This window comes from Vombatus ursinus, unplaced genomic scaffold (assembly GCF_900497805.2).
Source record: "Vombatus ursinus unplaced genomic scaffold, bare-nosed wombat genome assembly UNPS02015398.1, whole genome shotgun sequence".
NCBI classification, from domain to species: domain Eukaryota; kingdom Metazoa; phylum Chordata; class Mammalia; order Diprotodontia; family Vombatidae; genus Vombatus; species Vombatus ursinus.
Genome location: NW_020955176.1, coordinates 3891897 through 3914189, shown reverse-complemented (window position 1 = coordinate 3914189; position 22293 = coordinate 3891897). Strand labels below are relative to the sequence as shown.

The following is a 22293-nucleotide window of genomic DNA, read 5'->3' as shown; positions in this document are numbered from 1 at the left end:
TGTGTGTGTGTGTGTGTGTGTGTGTGTGTGTGTGTGTGTGTGTGTGTCCGTGTGTGTGTGTGTGTGCCCGTGTCCGTCTGTCCAGTTCCCTAGCCGGCCTGAGGGCAGGGCTGATCTAACCCCACCTGAGTGTTGCTCTGCCCTACGGCTGGCTCACCACAAACAGCCTAGGACAGAATGGACAGAGAGGTTGGAGGCAGCCTAGACTATGCCTAGCCCCCAGGGGCAGTAGTGGACTCCAGGGTATGATACAAAATAGGAGCATCACTCTAGGGTGAGGTCAAAGGTCAACCTCATCTGCACAGGTACTAGGTTCCTCTCCTCTAGATTAGTCTATATTCCCCAGGGAGAAAGAGAACAAGAGAGTGAACTCTAGGACTTCAGTTCTGAAAGGCTTTAGTAGGGTCCATGGTGAGACCAAACCCTCCTTGTACAGAAAATGTGGTTGGTTAGAGAGTTAATTGGAGGGGGGGAGGGGATGGCTGAAGAGACCCACCAGCTTCTGTTTGGTTTGATTCTACTGTGACCTACCTGATCACAATGGCTCTAGTTGCAAAAACTACTCTCCCTTTCACCTATCTAGCCTAAGAGCACCATTTAACCTTTAACCCTTTACCTGTGGCCTTGCGGAAAATTCTCTAAACATTCAGACTTTTTAGACATCTGATAACAAGTTTAGACTCTCCCTCCCTCTCTACCCCCATCTCCAAATCTGACCCTTAATCACGGAGAGGCTTTCCTGGGCTCTGATTAATGAACTTTCCCTCAGAAAAACCGAAGGTGTATCAAGGGGTCCGGGTGAAGATCACAGTGAAGGAGCTGCTGCAGCAGAGGAGGGCACACCAAGCAGCGTCAGGAGGAATCGTAAGCACAAATCCTTCACTTTACTTTGAAACAGCCTCTCTCCCAACACCTGCACTGTGTCATTTAGCCCCATCTAGGTTCCAGTGACTGAGCATCCTCAAGCCCAGGGGCCCCTGTTGTCCTTCCTTCTACAAGGATACGGAGTTCCTAGCTGTTGTTCCTCATGCTGGGTCTGCCCCACACCCTGCTGTCAGCCATGTTCACCATGAGGAGGCAACAGAAAGCAGCAGGAAATGTTATTCCTGTTTTCCAGGAGTTGAGCCACTATTGCTAGGCTTTAGGGTTAGTCCAGGTTCTTTACCCAAGTTAGTCTCCTTGAGTGAGGATGTTTGTAAGATAGTCTACGCTCATTCTCTGCCACAGGCTTTGGCCAACTAATGTTGCCAAGAAAAGTCTCTCCCAGAAACTTACCGATTTAGATTTAAAGCTACAAGGGAGTGTAGAAACCATCTAGGTTCAAGGGATCATAAATCGGGAGCTGGATGGAATCTTAATAGTCATCCAGTCCAAAATCCTCAGATTTTCACAGAGGAGGAAATTAAGGTCCATTGGTCACAGAGGGTTTAAGTGTCAGACCTGAGATCCCAATCCAGGTCCTCTGATTCCAAATCCAGCACAATTTTCACCGCATCACTCAATGTTCCTTTACTGTATCAAGGTACAAAAGAGGAAACAGGATAAGTGAAAAGAATGTAGGTATTTAAAGTCAGTCCACTTGGGTGCAAATCCCATTTTATATCACTGTGTGACTCTGAGCATCTTAATCTCTCTGCAGTTTCTCTCTCTGTAAAATGAAAGGGTTAGATCAGATAATCTTTAAGGTTTCTTCCAGTTCTAAAACTATTACCCTAAATTCATAAACTGTGTAACTGGCCTAGAGAAAGTGAAGTGACTTGCCCAAAGTCAAGGAAATTACATAAGAGATCTAAAATTCACACCCATGTCTCCAAACCCAGACTTCTTTCTATTAACCATCACTTCATTCAAGAACCATCCTTCAAAAATAGTACTTCACCAGTAAAGCTTGCTCCCCTCTCCTCTTATTCTTCTGCTATGTGATCTTAGAGGTCATTTACCTCTGAACTATCAGTCCTTGAGCCCTCAGGACAAGAAGAAATCTCCTGAGCTAAGTGGAGGCAGCTCAAAACATCCACAACTTACTTTGAAAATTAAGTTGCTTAGGAAATGAGGATGGGCCTTGATAAAAGTGTTAAAGTTAGAATAGAAGAGAACTATGGCACACAGAAACCTCAGTGGGAAATTAGCCCTAAGAGACCACTTGGTTTTTCTGAAACCGCATAGGCAAACGGTGGCTTGTGGTGTATGTGTGTGGATGGAGAGGGAGGGTAGTATTTAGGGGGGAGGAGTTGACTGCCTGGGCTGTGGTTAGCTTAGACTATTGGCCCCAGTCTTTCTCTGACCTATGAGCTCTTCTCAGCAAGGGCTTTGTGCCTACTCTTCTGGTTTGTTGTTATTGTTGATGTTTTTCTCTAAATGTCCAGGGGCATGGACAGCCTGGTCTGTCTCTTCCTAGACATTGGCTAATGTGAATAATAATTAAAGCTGGGAGTTATCAGAAAGTGATTCTAAGAGAACCTAGACAGCATGTAAGTAATGCCCTTTGGAACAGCGCTGAGTACAAGGCTTAGGTAAGAGTGAGTGCCAGGGAAATACTTGGAGAGCTTCCAGAATACAGAGGCTCCTATGTTGTGCTGAAGTATAATTATTTAATTTGTTTTAAGGCAACACCTAACACTGGGAAGCTAATGCCTCTGTATGCAGGACCTCAGCCAACACAATAATAACACCTTTCATTGGCAGAGTGCTCACAGTTGTTTTTTTTTTTTAAAGCATTTTCCCTTACAACAACCAGATGAGGTAGGCAGGGCAGAAATTATTATCCCCATTTTGCAGACAAGGAAACTGATGCTCATAAAGGTTAAGTGACTTGTTCAAGGTCACAGAACTAATGTACTGGATTCTAAGACCAGGGTTCTTGTTGCTATATTACTTAGAGGCTTTTTTGACCTGTCACTTCATCTGGTCTGAGTCTGCTAATTTTTCTGTATTGGGGAGGTGTCTGGGACGCATACCTGGTTGCCATTAATATATGACGTCACTACTAGTTCAGAGATGGTTGTACAAGAATAATTAATAAAATAGGCAGGAATTTGAAGGTGGATGAATGCTGCAGAACCAAGATTTGGAGAGTGAGATTATGAGAAACCAAGAACTAGCAGCAGCAGTCCTAGACTAGCATTGCTAAACATCTAGAAGATTTCATAGGGTGATAGATTTGGAGATGGAAGGGCAACTAGTCCAAATACCTCAGGACGAGGAACTGAAGCCCAGGGAATGTAAGTGACTTGAGCGAAGTCAGTGGCGGAGCTGAGATTTGAAAGCAAGTTTTCTAACTTTAAAAAAAAAAATTCTTTCCACTATTGCATGGATTTAATTAATAGGGCCCATCAAACACTATAACTATATTATAAAGGTCAAACAGTGTTGAGAGAGGTGGAACAGCTGTTGTTGGGTTTTTTTTGCCTTCTGTTGTCAGACCCATATGAAGTACAAATGTACATGGGAGTTTGTAGATTAGAAGCAGCTAGGTGAGACAGTACCTAGAGCACTAGAATGGAGCCATGGAGATCTGACTTCAAATTCTGCCTCAGATGCTTACTAGTTGTGTGACCCTGGGCAAGTGATTTCACTGCTGCCTGCCTCAGTTTCCTTATATGTAAAGTGTAGATAATAATAGCGCTTTCCTCCCAGGATTGCTGTGAGATGAAATGATATATTTGTAAAATGATTCACAAACCTTAAAGTACAAAATAAAGGCTAGCTATTCTTATCCTGCTTCAGTAAAAATAACACTGTAGAGCACTTCAAAGTTTATTGTTGTTCAATCATGTCTGACTGTGACTCTATTTGGGGTTTTCTTGGCAGAAGTGCTGGAGTGGTTTGCCATTTCCTTCTCCAGCTCATTTTACAGATGAGGAAATTGAGGCAAACATGGTTCAATGACTTGTCCAGGACCATGTAGCTAGTAAGTGTCTGGAGGCCGGATTTGAACTCAGAAAGATGAGTCTTTCTGAGTTAAGGTGCAGCACTCTATCTGATTCACCACCTAGCTGCTCACTTTAAAGTTTACCAACCCCTTTTCCCAGAGAAATCCTCTGAGGGAGATTTTTGTAATCATTATTATCCCCATTTTATAGATGTGGAAACTGAGGTTAAAAGAGGTAAAATGACTTGCCCAATCCCTACCCATTTAAGGGAGGATGAAAAGTCTTACCTGTACATGAAGCCAATTTTACACTGTTGCTCATGTATCACTTATCCTCCCATCTCCCCAGCTGCTTAGCTTATCTACCTGTTTATTATTAGTCCTCTACTCTGCCAGGGTATAGATGTGCTTCCAAGTAAGTGCTTATAGGTATGGGGAAAGTAGACACTCCTCCCTGGTTACTCCCTGGAGGATGACATCAGCACATGCCCCTGCAGTGATGGGGCAGAAACACTGCTTCCATCTACAATCTAGATAGAAAAAATCCACCACCTGAGGCATGGAGGTGGGGGAAGAGGGGGGAGCACCATCAGAAGCACCTGTTGGGTGGTACAGGTGGTAGAAGTCAGAGAGTACTAAGCATTTGATCCATCAGGATAGGGCTCTGTGGTTTTATAGAAGCGATTTTCATTGAATTATTTCAGAATGCCTCCTCGGAACTTGGAGCTAATTAAATGTGCATTTATCAAATACAACAGAACATCCCGTGGGCAGCTAGATGGCACAGTGAATAGAGCACCAGGCCTGGAGTCAGGAAGATGAATCTTCCTGCGTTCAAACACTTAATAACTGTTTGACCCTTGGCAAGTCACTTAGCCCTGTTTGCCTCAGTTTCCTCATCTGTAAAATGAGCTGGAGAAGGAGATGGCAAATTATTCCAGTATGTCTGCCAAGAAAACTCCAAATGGGATCAGGAGTTGGACAGGACTGAAACAACTGAACAGCAACATAGAATGTCCCAATCTTATTTTGTTGTTAGCTATTTGTGTTGTATTATAAGTACACACACACACACACACACACACACACACACACCAGGATTTTCCAGGTACCCATAGGGTAAATGGAACCTTTAGTTGTTATCTATCCAAAGACGTACTTTTATCTTTCTATTTTCTTCCTGCTCAATTTTTGGGATGGTTTTTGTTTTATAAACTTATGCAAGTCTTTTACCCTCGGGCCTCAGTTTCCTTATCTGTAAAATAAGGAGGTTGAACTAGTTGTTCCTAAGGTGTCTTCCAGCTCTAAATCTACACCCCTATCATCCTACAAATGCTAAGTTCTAGATTTCTTTGCCACAGGTGTCTTTTTTGGAAGCAAAAAGAGGGGTTGCCTGTCTTTGTCTTTAATTTTTTTTCCTGAGGAAAGGAGAAGGCAAACCCATGAAGAGAAAGATAATATCAAATAGGATACTATAAACTGACCTCAGTGAGATAAAAATGTAGGAAAGTGAACAAACAGGGTGATCAGAGGGGCAGGAAAGGGGTTAATAAGAACTCTACAATGAAGGAGATTTTTTAAAAAACTCACTCCTTGTGAGACCTCTAGCAGCAGCCAAATATTTGCATAAAGAGCTGATAAATCTTTCCAGCTTCCTGGTTCATGACATTACAACAAGGATCACTTTCAAAGTTTGTACCACCCCCTGTTCTCAGCATCAACCGATTGCACAACCTTCCTAGAGGCTGAGTATTCTATAGTGGCTGCCGCCTGGAATATCTTCCTGAAACTCAAAACTTTGCTGGTCCCTTTAAAATTTAAAGCTATCACCTGAAACCAGAAGAGAATTAGTACTAAATTACTAATCCAGCTGGAAAATTCTGAATTCATTTGTCCTTAAATAAGTTAGAAAGAACATTCTAATGACTACAGAATATTTTGATGGTGCCGCAGCTTTCACAGAAAATAGCAGAACCTACCAAGAGTTGTCACATTTCCCTCCAGTTAATTAACACTTACATACCTTCTAAACAGCCTCCTCAGTTGAGTATTGCTTTAAGTTCATCAAAATCGGCAGTTTTGTGACTTTTCATGGATATCTCCCCCAGAACCTAGCACTGTGACCTATGAACTGTAGGCACTTAATAAATGCTTTTTGAGTGAATGGATAAAGAGATAGATCAATAGAGAAAAGTGTGAATTTTTTTAACTCTTTAAGAGATAACAGAATTACCAAAGTTTTCTTTTTCCTCCCATTAAAAGTTCTCAAGCATTCATATAATACATTAAGTTTAAGAAAATTCTTTAAAAGGAAGAAAATCAGTATTTCATAAGTCATCCACTTTCTGAAATAAATGAATCCTGTTCATGAAACATTTTCAGTTAAACACTTGAATGTAGGAGACTCTATTCTGGATTTTCCCTGGTTACTGTGTCCTCATAACCTAAATTGTTTCATTCCTCTTAAAAGAAAGAGTTAGTGATTAGCTATATCCCAAACAGAAGTATTATGGGCTAATATTAGAACTTAAGAGCAGCAAAGTGAAAACTAAATCAAATAACAATCATTGTCCTTAATTCTCCACTATAAAGTTAGAAAGAAAAAAACATGACTTACCTTATTGCAGGGGGAAACTTTGTCACTTATTAATGACTTACCTTTCCCCTTATCAAAACAATTTATTTCATTTTACTTAATGACTCTGTTCTTGATTTGGCAGTTGTCCCAGAGCAGCAGTGTCCAGTTTCCAGAAGCACTTTCGCCTTCTTCTGCAGGTCAGTATAGACAGCATCCCATTTTCCCCAGCCTATTTCCAGAGTCCACCTCACAGGTCTTTTAATGCTGGATTCGAGGTGAAGGTAGGCACTGCCATTTAACTGGAATTCAACCAATCAGAACTAGAAAAGGACACAACGAATCCATGTGAGCATGCTACAAGCAAACAAGTACATATTTTTGTCCCCATTTGGGGACAGTTCAGGCTTTGCTTCAAAAACACTTTGTTCTCCCCCATTTATTCCAGATCCTTAGCTAGGAGTAACTAAAGCTAGCTAAGGTATAGCATTGTTTTGGTATTCTCAATCTTGTTATCTTTTTCAGTGTACTAAGGTGAATAGAGGACATCCTGAGGCTCTTGGATAATGCTTTTTCAGTTTCTAGCCAACAGGAGCACTCTCTCTCTCTCTCTCTCCCTCTCCCTCCCTCCCTCCCTCCTCCCTCTCTCTTTCTCTCTCTCTCTTCCTACTTCTCCCTCTCCCTCCCTCTCTCTCTTCTCCAGAATGGAGTTCAAAGAACTGTAAGTCTCCTCAGTCCAATCCGAATAACTCTATTACATAAACACTCCTACTTATTCCACTCCACATCTAAGATTTGAAGTAGGTCATATATGCAGGAACCTCTGCTCATAATTTCCTGGGTCTGAATATCACATGAAATAATGTTGACAAATCTCAAAATTTAAAAAAAAACAAAAACCTTGTGTTTTGAGATCAGTTTGATTGACAGCCTAATCCTTTCTTTTCAGAGAATTTTAAGATTTATAATTATAATTTGATGAATCCATTTGGGGATAAAAATGCAGCAATTTTTACAGCTTTACAAAGTCTTGGCATTTTGTCAAGTTAGCAATTCTTATTCTAATTACACAATTGTAGGAATGCTGTGTTCCCTGAGAAAATATTTCCATTTTCATGTTTAATGACTTAATATAATTAACACCACTTTAGGTTTTCAGGTTCATGTTTGAGTAAGTATAGAAGTCACTTGATATTTCATATCGTGAATAGGAATGAAAAAAGTTCTAAGGTAATAACTGCAACATTGCCCATTGTTTTCTATCATTAAGACTTTCTTTGAAACCACAGACAATTCTCTAAGTTATTTTCAGAAGTTGGCCTGAGTTCTAAAACTACATACACTGTAACTAGGTCTGTGAGGTTGTTTCTACAAAGGTACAATGGAAGGGAAATTCAAGCTATTCCTTTAAGACACAACCAGATTGGGTGTGTCCACTCACTTTCCAGCCAAATCCATGATAGGATGAAAGATTCAGAGCTAGACCTTAGAGGTCAACTTGTCTAACCCCTTGATTTTACAGAGGAGGAAACTGAGGGAAAAAGGAAGGCAGGGAATAAGCATTTATAGTGCATCAGGAGCTATTGCTAAGTGCTTTTTACTAGTCTCATTTAATATTGTCTCATTTGATGCAAATAATAAGAGGCAGAGCTGAGATTCAAACACAGATACTTGGACTTTGTATCCTTTCCACTATACAGTGCTGCCTCTCTAGATTGACACCTTTCTGGGATGTGCCCTGACAATTAAAACAGCCAAAAACAACGAGACTCTTCCTCAGTCTGCTGTTTTTCAGTCCCAGTTGACCCAACCTGTAAATTTTACAAACCCACAGCCAAACCCCACCAGAATCTGCAAATGTCACCTTGAAATGTTAAGTCTTTGTCTCTTCTTTTCTCCTAGCCCCCTATTTGGAACCAGAGCATATTTCTCCTGCTCCCAACTATTTTCAGCCCCGACAGTTTTCCAGTTGTGTGTCCTGTGAAGAAAACCCCAGTTGCCTTGACCAAGTCTTCGAGTCCTACCTTCCAACAGAGTCGCTCCTGGACCACTCGCTCAGCTCCACACAAGGCGTCCCACTGTGTTTCCCGGACAGCTTTCAGGACACCCCTTTCTGCTTTAACCAAAGCCTGGTAATTTATCTCCATTCCTTCACTTGGTTGATGCTGTCTGTTCAATAATAATGAAATAGTTGGCATCATCTCGTGAGAAATCATGCTAACACTATCAACAAGGAAATCAACAGAGGAAACAAGCAAAGAACCATCTAAAAATCATTGGAGGCAGAAACAGCCACACACACACACACACACATACACGTACTGGTTTTTAGAATCTTGAATGCATAAATAATCACTAGGTTCTCAAGTCTAATCCAGCTGGTTGCATCCCAGTGTAGTGTAGTTGGTATCTAAGTTGAGAGGGGACATTATAATGAGTATTTAAGGAAATCTTTTTTTTTTTTAGCTATAAACCATAACATGTTGACTAAATGAAGACCAGTGTTATGAATACTAGTTCCTAGGAAATCCAGCACAGATTGATGAGCTCATACTTTCCTCCCACTTCCTAAAAATTAAGATCTAGGTAATGTCTACATTAATGATGGAATAGCCATTTTTCCCTGATTTTTTCATCATTGAATTCACTGATTTTGTATTTACTTATTAAATTTTTACTCTTCATTCCAGCATTATGTAGACATACACGATGCTCAGCAACTCTCATGGGAGCTGATTTAATTCTGGAAAGACTAGTAGTGAGAATAATGAGATTTTGGTTGGGCTTCTATGACTTATGGGATATCTGATGTTTTAAGATTTGGTGTTTGTAACCTGGGTATAGAGCTATAGGATCATAGGTTTAGAGCTGGAGAATACCTTAGAAGTCATCTAATCCAGCCTATCCTTTCACCTATGAAGAAACTGAGGTCACACAGGTAGTAAATATAATCAGCTTCAAAATAGAGTGAGAAATCCTTATCTCAGGCTTTTGGATTCTTTTTGAAATGTTCTTCAGTTAAAAAAAAAAAAAGAAACAGTTACTATTTCAAGAATTGAAACCAAAATATTGGCCATGGGAACTTGAAGTTCTGTGTAATCCTGAAATTCATATTGAATTATAAGGGAAATAGCAACTGAATTGTATTGAGTTTGCGTGATCTCTCCAGGAACTGGAAAAACATGTTATCTGTCACCTTCCATTTTGGAAAGCTGTTGATAACAAACTGTAGACAGCCTGTTAATCTTCTGAAGATCCTTTTTTCATAGCCACTGAGGGCCAAGCTTTTGGCTGAGCTCGGATGTGCTTGGCAATTTTTGGTTTTCTCTGAGCATTTGCTGAGGGGGAGCTAAATACTACCCCCTCCCAAGAGGCCATTGTATCTGTCATCTAATCCCCAGGAGTTTGAAAGATGACTGGTCAGGGAAATGGCACTCTCTGTGCATCAAGTATTTCGGAATATCCAGGAAGCCATCAGCAGTATATGCAACTCACTGCCTGGCAGAACTGATACTTCATTCTGCAGGTGAACTGAAACATGATGGGGGTTTGTGGTTAAAGAACAAAGTGTCACATGAAACATGGTCATAACAAAGGAAGCCAGTGAAGCAGAAGTTATCTGGAAACCAATTCCTTGTCAGGAGTGGAACAAATAAATTTAGAATATGATGTAATGAAAGTATATAGTTAACAAGGAAAATTATTTTTTGTGATTTTTATACCCTCCCTCCCTTTCCCCGATTTTTTTTGTTTTCTGAGCTATATAAAGCCCACTGTGGTCAATCTCATAGTGGCTAAGTTAAAAAGCGTTTTGTTCCTTGGGCTCTTATATTTTTTCAGGCACCAGGATCACCCTCAGATTCGTCAGCTTTGTCCAGCCCTCTGGAATACAGTTACTCCCCACCTCAGCAGCCATCATTGACTCCAGTGACTTACAGCTGTCCCTCCTCCCTGGACACCAGGGACTATGGGCACCCCCCAGAAGAGTACTCATACCATCATTTCCACTCTCACCCCCGATACAGCTGTTACACCTCTTCCTCCTCTTCTTCTGTCTGTTACTGCACATCGTGTGAGACGCAGCACCTGGACACCATCAAAGTATCAGAGTACTTCTCGTATCCAGATACAGACTGTATAGACTATTCCCATTCCCTGCCGACAGCTGTGGCTGATGATTTCTATAGAAGAGAAGCAGATTGTGACATCTGCTACAGTTAGTGGGAATGGGATTTCTTTGGAGTATTGTATGTGTATATTTTGCTCCTCAAGTTAGGTAACACTTCAAAAAATGCCGTCTAGGAATGAATGTCACAGAGCACAGTTTACACCTTCTCTACAATTTTTTTTAATTTTTTTTAATATCCTGTTAACTTAGTCATTGATAATAAGCCCGCTTAATCCTGCCATAGCCCTATTCTCGCCTTGTACACTTACAGTTAAGATTCCTTAAAGAAAAACTTTCACTTATTTGTTTTACTCTCCTGTATAACACATTTTCATTTTTTTTTACTAATAAATAATTTTTTTATTGTTAGATAGTACATGTTTGTTGCTGTCAGAATTAGTGGTTCCCATCTCCACTGGAGACCTCCTATGGGGCCTCCTTGTGGCATAGAGTTGACCCTCATCCCTAAAGGCTACGCTCACATTTGAAAAGACTTTATATTTATAGCAGGAACAAACTATGTTCTTAGAACCCCACCTACCTAATTTTGGAAAGACTTATAATCAAAAGATTCACCAATGGGCAATGGCTATGTTTAGTGACCACAATTCATGAATTACGTAAGGTGGAGAAGCACTGGATGATTTTATATGGGTTAATCCATGATTTCTTCTTGGGGAACTCTCCATGTGAAGTTTACCCACCCAGTCAGATAGACAACTGATCTATAATTGAGAGCCTTAGAGAAGCCAGAGGCACTATGGGCTTAATAATAGACTTGCACAGGGTCAGACACCTATGATATGGGTGAGAGACAGACTTGAACACAGATCTTCTGATTCCAAGACTGTTTCTCTTTCTACACTCAAATCCAATTCACTTGCAAGTCAAGACATCACCATGGTGATGTCATTGGTCCTCGAGGTTCAAAAAAAAAAAACAACAATAACAACAACTGTGCTAATTCTTATAGAGGTCTTAATGGAGGGAATACCCACATCAATGAAAAACATAGCTCTGACATAGTCAAGTGATGTTTTTCAGCATGGATTAAATACTAAACCAAAGCTACAGTAGCTCAATTATATTCCTTAAAAAAACTGAATTGGCTTATTGTGCTCCAACGAGAAAGTTGCCATAGCAGCAGATGGAGAACTAGTGAAGTTCAGTCCTACTTTTAACTAATAGTGATCCATTACATTCAAAAAGGAATTTGCAGTTCAGAAACTCTTTCACATATATGAACTCAGGTCCTCACAACAACTCTGAGAAGAATAGGTAGAGTAGCTAATTTTACCCATTTTACAGATGAGTGAAGTGAAGCTTAGGAAGGTCAAAAGAAGCTCAAGGATGTAGGGCAAAAAAGCTCTGGAATATAGCCTTCAAGTCCCTCAGTCTACGTGACAATGCGACTGTGTAAGTGTATATACATTTAGAGGAGAAAATAAAGTCCTGCTCTGATGCCTCCTTACAGTGTGAAAAACCACCTGATTTTCTGAAGCCTGTGTCAGAAGAACACAAGCTCTGGTAGGTCCAACAGGGTTGAAAGTCTTGAATGTATTTAAGCTCTATGCAAACAGTACTCCAAAATAATTCCATATCCACTAGAGTTATTTAAATGTAAGTAGAACTTCACTGAAGTGAAGAGTAGAAAATTATGCATTCGTTTCCCAGGATGGCCTGTATGTTTGCTGTCTGATGAAGGAAACAGGCATTTTAGTGCCTACTATGTGCCAGGAATGATTCTAATCACTTTACAAATATTATCTCCTTTAATCCTTACAACAATTCTGGGAGATAGGTGTTACTATATCCCCATTTTATAGCTAGGGAAACAGAGACAAACAGAAGTTAAGTGACTTGCCCAGGGACACATAGCTAGCGTCTGAGGCCTGATTTGAACTCCTATCTTCCTAACTTCAAACCCAGCACCATCCACTGCACCACCTCTTCTAGGACCAACCAAGGCAGGCTTAATGAGGTTCATCTCCAGGCTGAAGAATTTTTCAGCCAATCATATAAGTACGCATATATTAAGAACTTACTACGTGCCAGGCGCTGTACTAGGCATTGGGAATACAAAGAAGGGGGAAAGCAGCCCTATCCTGAAGTAGCTTACCATCCATCTAGGGGAGACAACAAGTACATATGTGCTTGAAGAGGACCAAAATGACATCACTATGTTGAGGTGAAGGTATAGCGTGTCCGACTGTGGCTGATCAGTCCGATGTGAGCTCAGAAAGCTTTCCCACAGGCTGGGCACAAACAGACCGCGTGAAAGTTTGTGGTGGAGATGTCTCTAAATTTGTGCATCTCACATTTCTCTTAAGCCGTTGCAATTCTTCTTCCCTCATAGAGCACACTGCCTTCTTTGACGCAGGTCCGCCATGCTGGATGGTGCTGGGTCAGTCTCCCCCATGTCACACAATCAATTCCAGAGTTCTTCAGAGAGACCTTGAGAACGTCCTTGCATCACTTCTTCTGAATATGAACAGTAGATACAAGGTAATTTTGAGGGGAAAGAATTATCGGCTGAGGACATCAGGAAAGGCTTTCTGTAGAAAGAGGTAGAGCTTGAGTTGGCCCGTAAAGGAAACTGATTCTAAGACAAGAAAGTGTATCCCAGGCATGGTTTCAAAGACTCTAAATTCTAAGCAGAGTTTATTGCAACTCTTGAAGACCCTTTGAATCAGAGCTTCTTAGGGGCAGCTAGTGGTGCAGTGGATAGAGCACCGGCCCTGAAGTCAGGAGGAGCTGAGTTCAAATCCAGCCTCAGACCAAACACTTGACACTTACTAGCTGTGTGATCCTGGGCAAGTCACTTAACCCCAATTGCTTGAAAAAGAAAAAGAAAAATCAGAGATTCTTAAAGTGTAATCTAGGGTTCCTTGAGGGTCCTGAAGATCCTTTCAGAGAGTCTATAAAATCAAAACTATTTTCATAATAATAGTTAAATGCTTTAATTTCTAATATGGTAAATGATGATAGATAACATTCACCTAAACAAAAGCTCTTTGGAGGGGTCTTCAGTAGTTTTTAAGAGTGTAAAGAGTCCTAAGAACAAAAAATTTGAGAACTACTGTTCTAACTAGTGAGGGGTGGCAATTCATATTGATGAAGGAGTGACCCCCACCAATAAAATCATGTGTTAAAAGGAATAGAGTGGTAGCAGGCATCTACGCCACTGATGAAGCCTAATCAGGTAGTTCATGTGATTGTTCACTTACCTTTGTTCAGGTTACAATGTTAGTAGAAAGTCAAATTCAACTTCAACGAATTTGTAATTTAAGCTGTCCCTCCATCAGATTATATTGTAACCCAATGAGACTTGCTCACCCTTATTCATTTAAAAAAAAAAGCTCTTTAGAGAATCTACCCAACATAATGGATGCCTTCTTCTAGGTCTTTTGGCATTCTGTAGGTGCTAGTACATTAGATCTCTTATCCTTCCTCTTTTTTATGTGACTGGCCTGCCCCCTTTTCAGAGCATTCATTTCCCAGACGATACTTTTCCCACCACTTCTTGCATGGGAATCCTCATTTATTGTATACTGCAATCTAATCAGCCTCACCAGACATTTTTCCATTGCCCATTAGTTACCTGGGATTTTGATTCCATTTTTGATTTGTTATTTAAAACAACAACAACAACAGTGCTTGACTGAGTAAGGCAAAAATACAGCCTGAGGCAATGAGGCATCTCACATGATTAGGTAAAGACAATTCGAGTTTCCTTAATAGATGGAACCATAGAGATAGCTTCCTTTAACTATGCTCTGATTATCATTATCAATTGAAGTACAAAAAAGGGAGAAGGCTGCTCACCAAAAAGGTCATAGGGGAATCAAAGATCTAGTGCTAGAAAGAATCTTATAATGCACTTTAAATGCTAGTTATTATTGTTATTGTTATTGTTATTATTATTATTATTATTATTATTATTATTTGCTAGGGGTTAGAAGGCAGGAGAGCCCTATCTTTGAGAAGGATTGACCAGGCTGCTTTCAAAGACTATGATGACCACAACGATGATGATAACATCCTCAACAGCTATTTGACCAGGCCCACCATTTTGCAGATTGAGGAATCCAAGACCTTCAGAGGATAAATTACTTGTCCAAGGTCACACAGGTAGCACATGTCTGAGGTAGGATTTAGAGGACAGTGAACAGCCATGGCTGTTGTAGGTGGGTTTTTTTTTTCCTACTCCCAATATTTCTTCCTGCTTAGAACTGCTTGACTTTTTCTCTCTGGTTGGGTTGCTACATGACAGACACATCCCTATACCTAGAATAGGAGGGTCATTGTCAGTTTATCTTTGTTCCCTGGGCTTTTCTATTCTGGGTACTTTTTTGGTCATTAATGTGCCATTCAAACATACATCCCTGGAACTCCTTGACTGATTCATAGTCATTTCATTTACAAGTGAATTTTGTGGCTTGCTTCCTCAAGTAACGAATCTATTTGAGAAAGCCCAGCTGCCTCTTAAGGTGAAGAGAACTTGCTTGAGCTACCCCAGAATACCTATACCTCCAAGATCTAGACAGCCAGGAACAGCTGCCTTAGGCAGTACGCATAGAAGACCAAACCTGGAGTCAAGTCAAGTTGCTGCTCAGTCATTTTCAGTCATGTCTGACTCTTTGTGACCTCATTTGGAGTTTTCTTGGCAAAGGTACTGGAATGGTTTGCCATTTTCTTCTCCAGCTCATTTTACAGATGAGATAACTGACGCAAATAGAGTTAAGTGACTTGCCCAGGGTTACACAGCTAGAAAGTGTCTGAGGCCAAATCTGAATTGAGGAAGATGAGTTTTCCTGCCTCTAGGCCTGGCAATCTAGCCACTGTGCCACCTAAGTGCTCTTGGAGTCAAGAAGACTTGAGTTCAAATCTGGCCTCAGATATCTTCTAGCTGTGTGACCCTAGGTAAGTCATTGAACCTTACTCTAACTCAGTTTCCTCATCTATAAAATGGGAGATATAACAATATCTACCTCCCATGGTTGTTGTGAAGATCAAATAAGATATTTATAAAGTGCTTTCCCATAATAATGCACTTAAAATGCTAGTTATTATTATTATTATTATTATTATTATTTGCTAGGGGTTAGAAGGCAAGAGAGCCCTATCTTTGAAAAGGATTAACTAGGTTGCTTTCCTTCCCCAGTCAAAGCACATAGCAACGACTATGACAACCACAACGATGATGATAACAACAATAACAGCACTGTGTAGCGATTTGTGACCTGCTTTATGTGTGTTATCTCATGTGGTCCTCACAACAACCCTACAAGGTGGGTGTTATTTTTATCCTCATTTTACAGATGAGGAAACTGAGGTGTCGAAATGTTAAGTGACTTGCCCAGGATCACAGAGCTAGTTAAATGTCTAAGGCAATATTTGAAATCGGTTCTTTCTGACTCTGAGTCCAACACTCTATCCACTGTGCCCCATGGATACACATGACCAAGAATCTAGTAGGGGAAGAGTCTGAGTTTCTGGATGCTGAGTGAATTTAGAATGTCCCAAGGAAAGTTGTTCAAAAAACCTTTGGAATCGCTACATTTGCCCAGTTTTCCTCATGCAATATAAGCAGTCTGTCTTCATTATTGTAACATAAATTCCAAGTGGGAAGGGAGCTTAGAAGTCGTCTAATCCAGTCCCCTCATTCACACAGATGAGATTCTGAGAGACAAGTGATTTGCCCAAGGTCACCCTAATAATAAATGGTAGAACTAGGATTTGAACCCAAATACTGGGTTCTTACTGTAGAGGAATGATGGCATTATGGGGAAGACATTGAACATGGAGACAGAAAATCTGAATTTGGGTCCCACTGCTGTTCTTTCTAATCATGTAACCCAGGAGCAAGTTGTTTATCCTCTTCAAAGCCTCAGTTTCTCCATCAGTAAAGTGTTGATATTATTTGCACTTACCCACCTCACAGTGTTGCTGTGAGATCGGCACAATAGCTCAAGAGTAAATGAGATCATAGGACAAAGATAAGGAAAGGAGAACCTTAAATATCATCTAATCCAGCCACCTCATTTCACAGATGAGGAATCTGGTCTCTAGAAAGGTGAAACAGTTATCTGCTCCAAATCATCACACAGAAAGTAGAAGCCAAGATTCAAACCCAGGTCTTTTTACTCCTCATTCAGCGCTCAAGGAATGTATGTGAAAGTGTTTTGTAAAGGTATAGGGCTATAAAAATGCAAACTGTGCTGTAACAAGGGCAAAAATTCCCAGGAGGACCAGATTGTCTGCAGGACACACCCAGGGCCAAATATTGAGGTTTCTCACAGTCTGCGCTAGAGGGGACAGGAGGTGCTTCAAACCGAGACTGATTCACTCTATTACAGGTTTGCCCTTTCTGGCAGGAGAGAGGCACATTCTAAATAACATAGCATTTCCCTCTCTTCCTGGGTACTTGGCAAACCTTTGAATAGGCCAAGGCAAGTCTCTGCCTGCCTCATCCCGAGAGCCCTGCCACAGAAATGGAACAGTTCTTGACTTTCTGAGCCCCAGGAAAATTGCAGCTCTTTCAAACCAAACTGAAATTGGCAATCAACAAAGCACCATTCACAGACCCGTGTTCCTGTACCCCAGAGCATCCTTCCGGAAAGAAGGAGTAGAATAGCTGCTGAGCTCTCCGAGGCAGCCCTAGCAAGATAGCAGACTCCCAGGGAGCTTAGCTTTAAAGTCTGCCAGTTTTTAGCCCACACTTCTCTGCGTTTTTTATCATGAATTCTTTCCCAAAGCCTGAGTCCTCTGTCTTGGAGGAATAACAAACAATGAAATGTTTCCTTCTCACCATTTACCTTCATCTTTTTCTAAATCTGGGAGGGAAAGAGATTTGTCATGTGAAGAAATAGGAGAGAGCTGTCATTAGCTACTAGAGATCCCTGAAGCTCCATTAGGATAAGATTTCTACCCTAAAGGAGGATAATAGCCCACCATTAAAGGCTGACCTTCTAAGGTCATTCACTCACTGAGGCAGGTGAGGGAATTGGCTCAGTTTCCCCATTTTAAAGTAACAACCATCACCCCAGGGGAGGCTGCCCCAGTGGAAATGGGTGTTCACATGAGAAGAAAAACCTCCATCCTTGGGATCTCTTCTTTAACTAGCCTGATTTTCCTATGACAGTTATTAATAGGCTAATGGTTAGAACTCCAATATTTTAATACTATAATGGATCTGCAAGCTTATCAGCACGGGTATTTCCTCCAAAGATGTAAATCACAAGCCATCCATGCCTGCCCAAATGTGACCCTCTCATTCCTGTCCTCCCAAAAATTTGCCATAGGAGTGCTGGGCAGCGAGGTAGATGGGTAAGAAGATGGACTGCCCAATGTACTAGGAACCTTTCTAGAGTTCTCTCAACATTGTGTAGATACCAGTGGAGCATTTGGGCTACCCATTGGTTAGGCTTCTCATTTGCTACTTAAGAAGTGCGTATTTTTTTCCTGGTTATATATAGAGACAGCCAGGCGGTACAGTGAATATTGTGCTAGATTTGGAGTCTGGAAAATCTGAGTTTAAATACTGTCTCAGTCACTCACCAGCTGTATGACCCTGGACAAGTCACTTAATCTCTGTCTGCCTCAGTTTCTCATCTGTAAAATGGAATAGTAGTACCTATTTCCATGGGTTATCAAAACAAAATGAAGATAACATATGTAAAGTATTTGCAAACCTTAAAATACCATACAAATGTTAGCTATTGTTATTGTTACTATCATCATTACGTGTCAGAAGACCTAATTGTGTATTGCAGTCTGGACAATTGGTATTCTTCAGCCATTTGGTTTTTCCTTTGTGAACAGTTAGGACAAACTCTTTAGAGAGATTGTGGATCTCATTTAGGAGGCTTGCCATGTTGTGGGGTTTGATAAATCAGTATATTGCCACCCATAGAGAGCTCAGAAGGACCTCTCCATCTATAGGAAATTCCTCTTTAACTTGGACTCTTTTCAACCTTAGGTAATGACAGTAACAAATGCATTTAGTGATTAAATGCCTCCATGTTTCATGTCTCACTTGATATTAGTCAGCTGAAGATCATAGAAAAATCTTACCTTTGTTGTTACATCTTTTAAGAAATCTCATAGGATTTTTGGCATATTTGTGCAACATTTCTGGTGATTAGGTTAACACTGAGGTATGGGAGGGTTGATCTCCTCCTGAGGAGAGAAGTGAGATCCAAATCAGGGTTCCTGAAGAGCATAAAAGAAAAGGCCAGGAAAGGTTGGTGTGAGGATTCCTTTGTAGGACTGAAATCTTTGGGGCTGAGATGAGCAGGAAAATGAGTTGTTGGAGCAGGGAGATCAGTATAGGATAAAGAAGCAAAATACAAGTTATATTGGAAGAACTTCCTCAACCCAGTTTTCCCCAAACTCCAGTCTTTTATGGTGGCTGATTTTGTTCTTAACCCTTGCCCTGGATCCTAGGCCACCTTGCCCTCCCCTGATTCAGCCTCACTACTAAAGACATTAGCAAACTTCATTAAATTCCAAGTCTGTAAAGACTGTGTTAATTGCAAAGGGAAGTATATATATACATATATATACACATACCCATACACACATATATGTGTATATATATGCATACATATATATATATATGTGTGTGTGTGTGTGTGTGGGTATACAATGGTTCCTGCCATTGATAGATGGATGTATGGAGCTGCCAATCTAGTAGTGGGATATGACACATACACAATTAGTTACTATAGAATGCCATGCACATGGGTCATGGATTTCAAGTTGGAAAGCATCTTAGAGATATTCTAGACAAGGGCTTCTTAACCTGGGGTTTACGAACTCATTGTTTCTAAGTTTTTGATGACTGTACCCTGTGTATTTTATTTTAAGTATTTGGGGGTGGGGAACTAGGTCTTTCTATTTCATCTAGGTTGAAAGTGCAGTGGCCCCTCACAGCCTGATCTCAATGCTGATCAATAAGGAAAACTTCTCTGTTTTTCTAACCTGTTCATCCCTCCTTAGGCAGCATGGTGGCCCTCTGACTCCTAGGGGTTCATCATATTGGTGCTGTACTTAGTGTGGACCCTTGATTGGCATTAGCCCTACTTCAGGTCAGAACTCCCAAACTCAAGCGATCCACCAGCCTTAGCCTTACCCAGTAGCAAGGATTACAGGCAGGCACCACCATAGCTGCCCAACTTTATGTTATTAAAAACATAATTCTAAGAAGGGGTCCATAGGCTTCAGCAGAGTAATGCAAGAAAGCTTGAGAATCTCTGGTTTAAACTAACTTCCTCCTTTTACAGGTAAGGAAACTAAAGGGCAAAGAGTTTAACTGACTTATCTAAAGATACACAGGTAGAACATAGAAGGATTAAGCTTCAAATCTAGGTCTTCTGACACCAAACTCTTTCCCTTATGCCAAAGATAATTCTATGATAGCTGGAGAACTGTTTTCTATTTTGATTTGGTCCTTTACCTAATGATTCACATATATGTCCTCAGTACCTCAGATCACAAGAAAAAATATCCAATACCTATGTGAAGGCTGACTCCAATATTTCAGTGGGTCTGTGATTTCATTGATGTGGTCATTCCCTTCCTTCAACAATGAAGATTGTAACCCATCTGTACCTGCCCATCTCATGCAATTCTCATCTCTCCCATATCCCATATATCCACATAGGGGGAAGGGCGACCAACATGCTGGGGTTGAGGGTTGGGAGTATAGTTCCTAACGTCGCAAGGATACCAGTGGAACACATGGACTATCTATCAGTTATTACTCCCTCTCGCTACATGACTTATCCATCTTTTTTTTTCTTCTGGTTATATATTTCTCTAATAACATCCTTCACACCATTCATTTTGTGTAAGTCTTCATTTCTAATATGTCACGGCCTGCTCACATCCACTATGAGCTTCTACCGTTGCCTTTTGGGCAACACAGTGCCTGATACATAATAGATGCTTGATAAATGCTTAGTGATTGAGTGGGTGACCTTCAATTTCATTTCTTAGGAAACTGTAGTATTCCACGACTTGCAGCCATCAACAGAACAATATCATTAGAAGAATGGCAGTGTTATAAGGAAGTACCTTTGTTTCTGGTCATTAAAAGAACTCTGTAATTTTCCCAAAAAAAATACTCCTCTTCCATTTTGGGCCCAATTTATTGTCTATTTGTGGTGTTTGTCTAAGATACTGTGCTGACAGATAATCTCTATATGATATCCATCCAAATGAATATCATAAATTGATCAATAGTCATTGTTCATCCACTTCTTGTTTTTTTGTATGAAGAGTTGTGGGAGATCATGGATCTTTTTAGGAGGCTTTGCAATGTGTCCGAATGTGATACAGCCAGCACAATGCCATCCATAGATAGGATGACATCACCATTTATAGAAAATGCCTCTTCAACTTAAACTCTGTGCTGCACTGCCTCCATAATAGTGGTTAACACCATTGGTAAGCAAATATCTACCCATTTTGTGTTTCACTTGATTTTAATAATCAGAGGGTCATTTAACAAAATTATCGCTATAACATTTGCTGTATTTCTGTTATATCTTTCATGATATTCAGCCTAATTTTAACATATACATAGAAGACACTATGTACAGGCCTACAAGGACACTAAAATTGTAAGTAAAAGTTTGAAGATCAGAAAATTCCAGTCTTAGCAATAACAACAATAAAATGGGACTATTTCAGTGTGAAGATAAACATAGGTTGAGGAATGTCAGCCTCAGCCTCCCTCCCTCCCACTCCTCACTCAGGTCAAGGAAGGGGAAAATAAATCTGCCCTGGAAGGATGCTAACATGTCAACCAACAATGGCAGGAATATTGGAAAATGGCTGAATGAATTTTGGTAGATGAATGTAATGGCATATTACTGAGACATAAGAAATGACAAAAGGGGTGTGTTGAGAGAAACCTGGGAAGACTAATATGAATTGATGAAGAGTGAAGTGAGCATAACCAGGACAGCAAATTATGCAGTAATAACATCATAAAGATGGACAACTTTGAAAGACTTAAGAACTCTGACCAATGCAATGAAGAACCATTACATCCTGAGGACAAGCAGTGAAACATGCTATCCATCTCCTGACAAAAGTGTTATTGATGGACTTCAAGATGTGTTTTCAGACATGGATTTCTCAAATGTGTGGATTTTTTTTGCTTGAATATGAGTATTTGTCACAAGGAGTGTGTTTTTCTTGTTCTTTTCAATTTGGTGGGAAGAGGGGAGCTAGTATAATGTTGCCAAAAGGAAAGAAAAGAGCATCACTGAAACTATTTTAATGCACAGAAGAGAACTGAAGGACATTCAGATAAAAACAGATAAACAGGACAACTCTGAAAGTTACATATTGAATTTATTTTATACTTTTTAAAAAAAGCAAGCTGTACATGAGATTCATGGTTTCACACATGGACCTTTATTAAAATTTGTATATGGAAATTTTCATTTGTATGTGTGTTTGTGAAGTTCAAAATAAAAAAGTAAAATACAAAAAAAAAAAGGTAAAAGGAGCTAACAAACATAGCCACAGTAAAAGGCAAGTCACTTAACCCTAACTACCTCACCAAAAAAAAAAGTGATGAATCATAGATCTGATTTGGTAGGACAGTTTTTATCATAGAATTTCGGAGTTGGAAGAGACCTTGGTGGCCATCTAGTCCAATTT

General features: G+C 40.3%; 1 protein-coding gene across 2 annotated transcripts in view; it reads left to right on the top strand.

Annotated features, from left to right (window-relative positions):
* Positions 1 to 10935, top strand: part of COLCA2 (colorectal cancer associated 2) — a 12444-nt gene extending 1509 nt beyond the window's left edge. The window contains exons 2-5 of one of the 2 annotated variants that reach the window (XM_027847368.1): positions 770 to 864; positions 6592 to 6646; positions 8349 to 8578; positions 10287 to 10935. In XM_027847368.1, coding sequence (XP_027703169.1) covers positions 770 to 864; positions 6592 to 6646; positions 8349 to 8578; positions 10287 to 10667 — 761 coding nt within the window. In that variant the 3' untranslated portion in view covers positions 10668 to 10935. Of the gene's footprint in view, positions 1 to 40; positions 865 to 6591; positions 6647 to 8348; positions 8579 to 10286 lie in introns of those variants that run through there. The other variant, XM_027847367.1, reaches the window with a different exon arrangement.
* The last annotated feature ends 11358 nt before the right edge of the window (positions 10936 to 22293 follow it).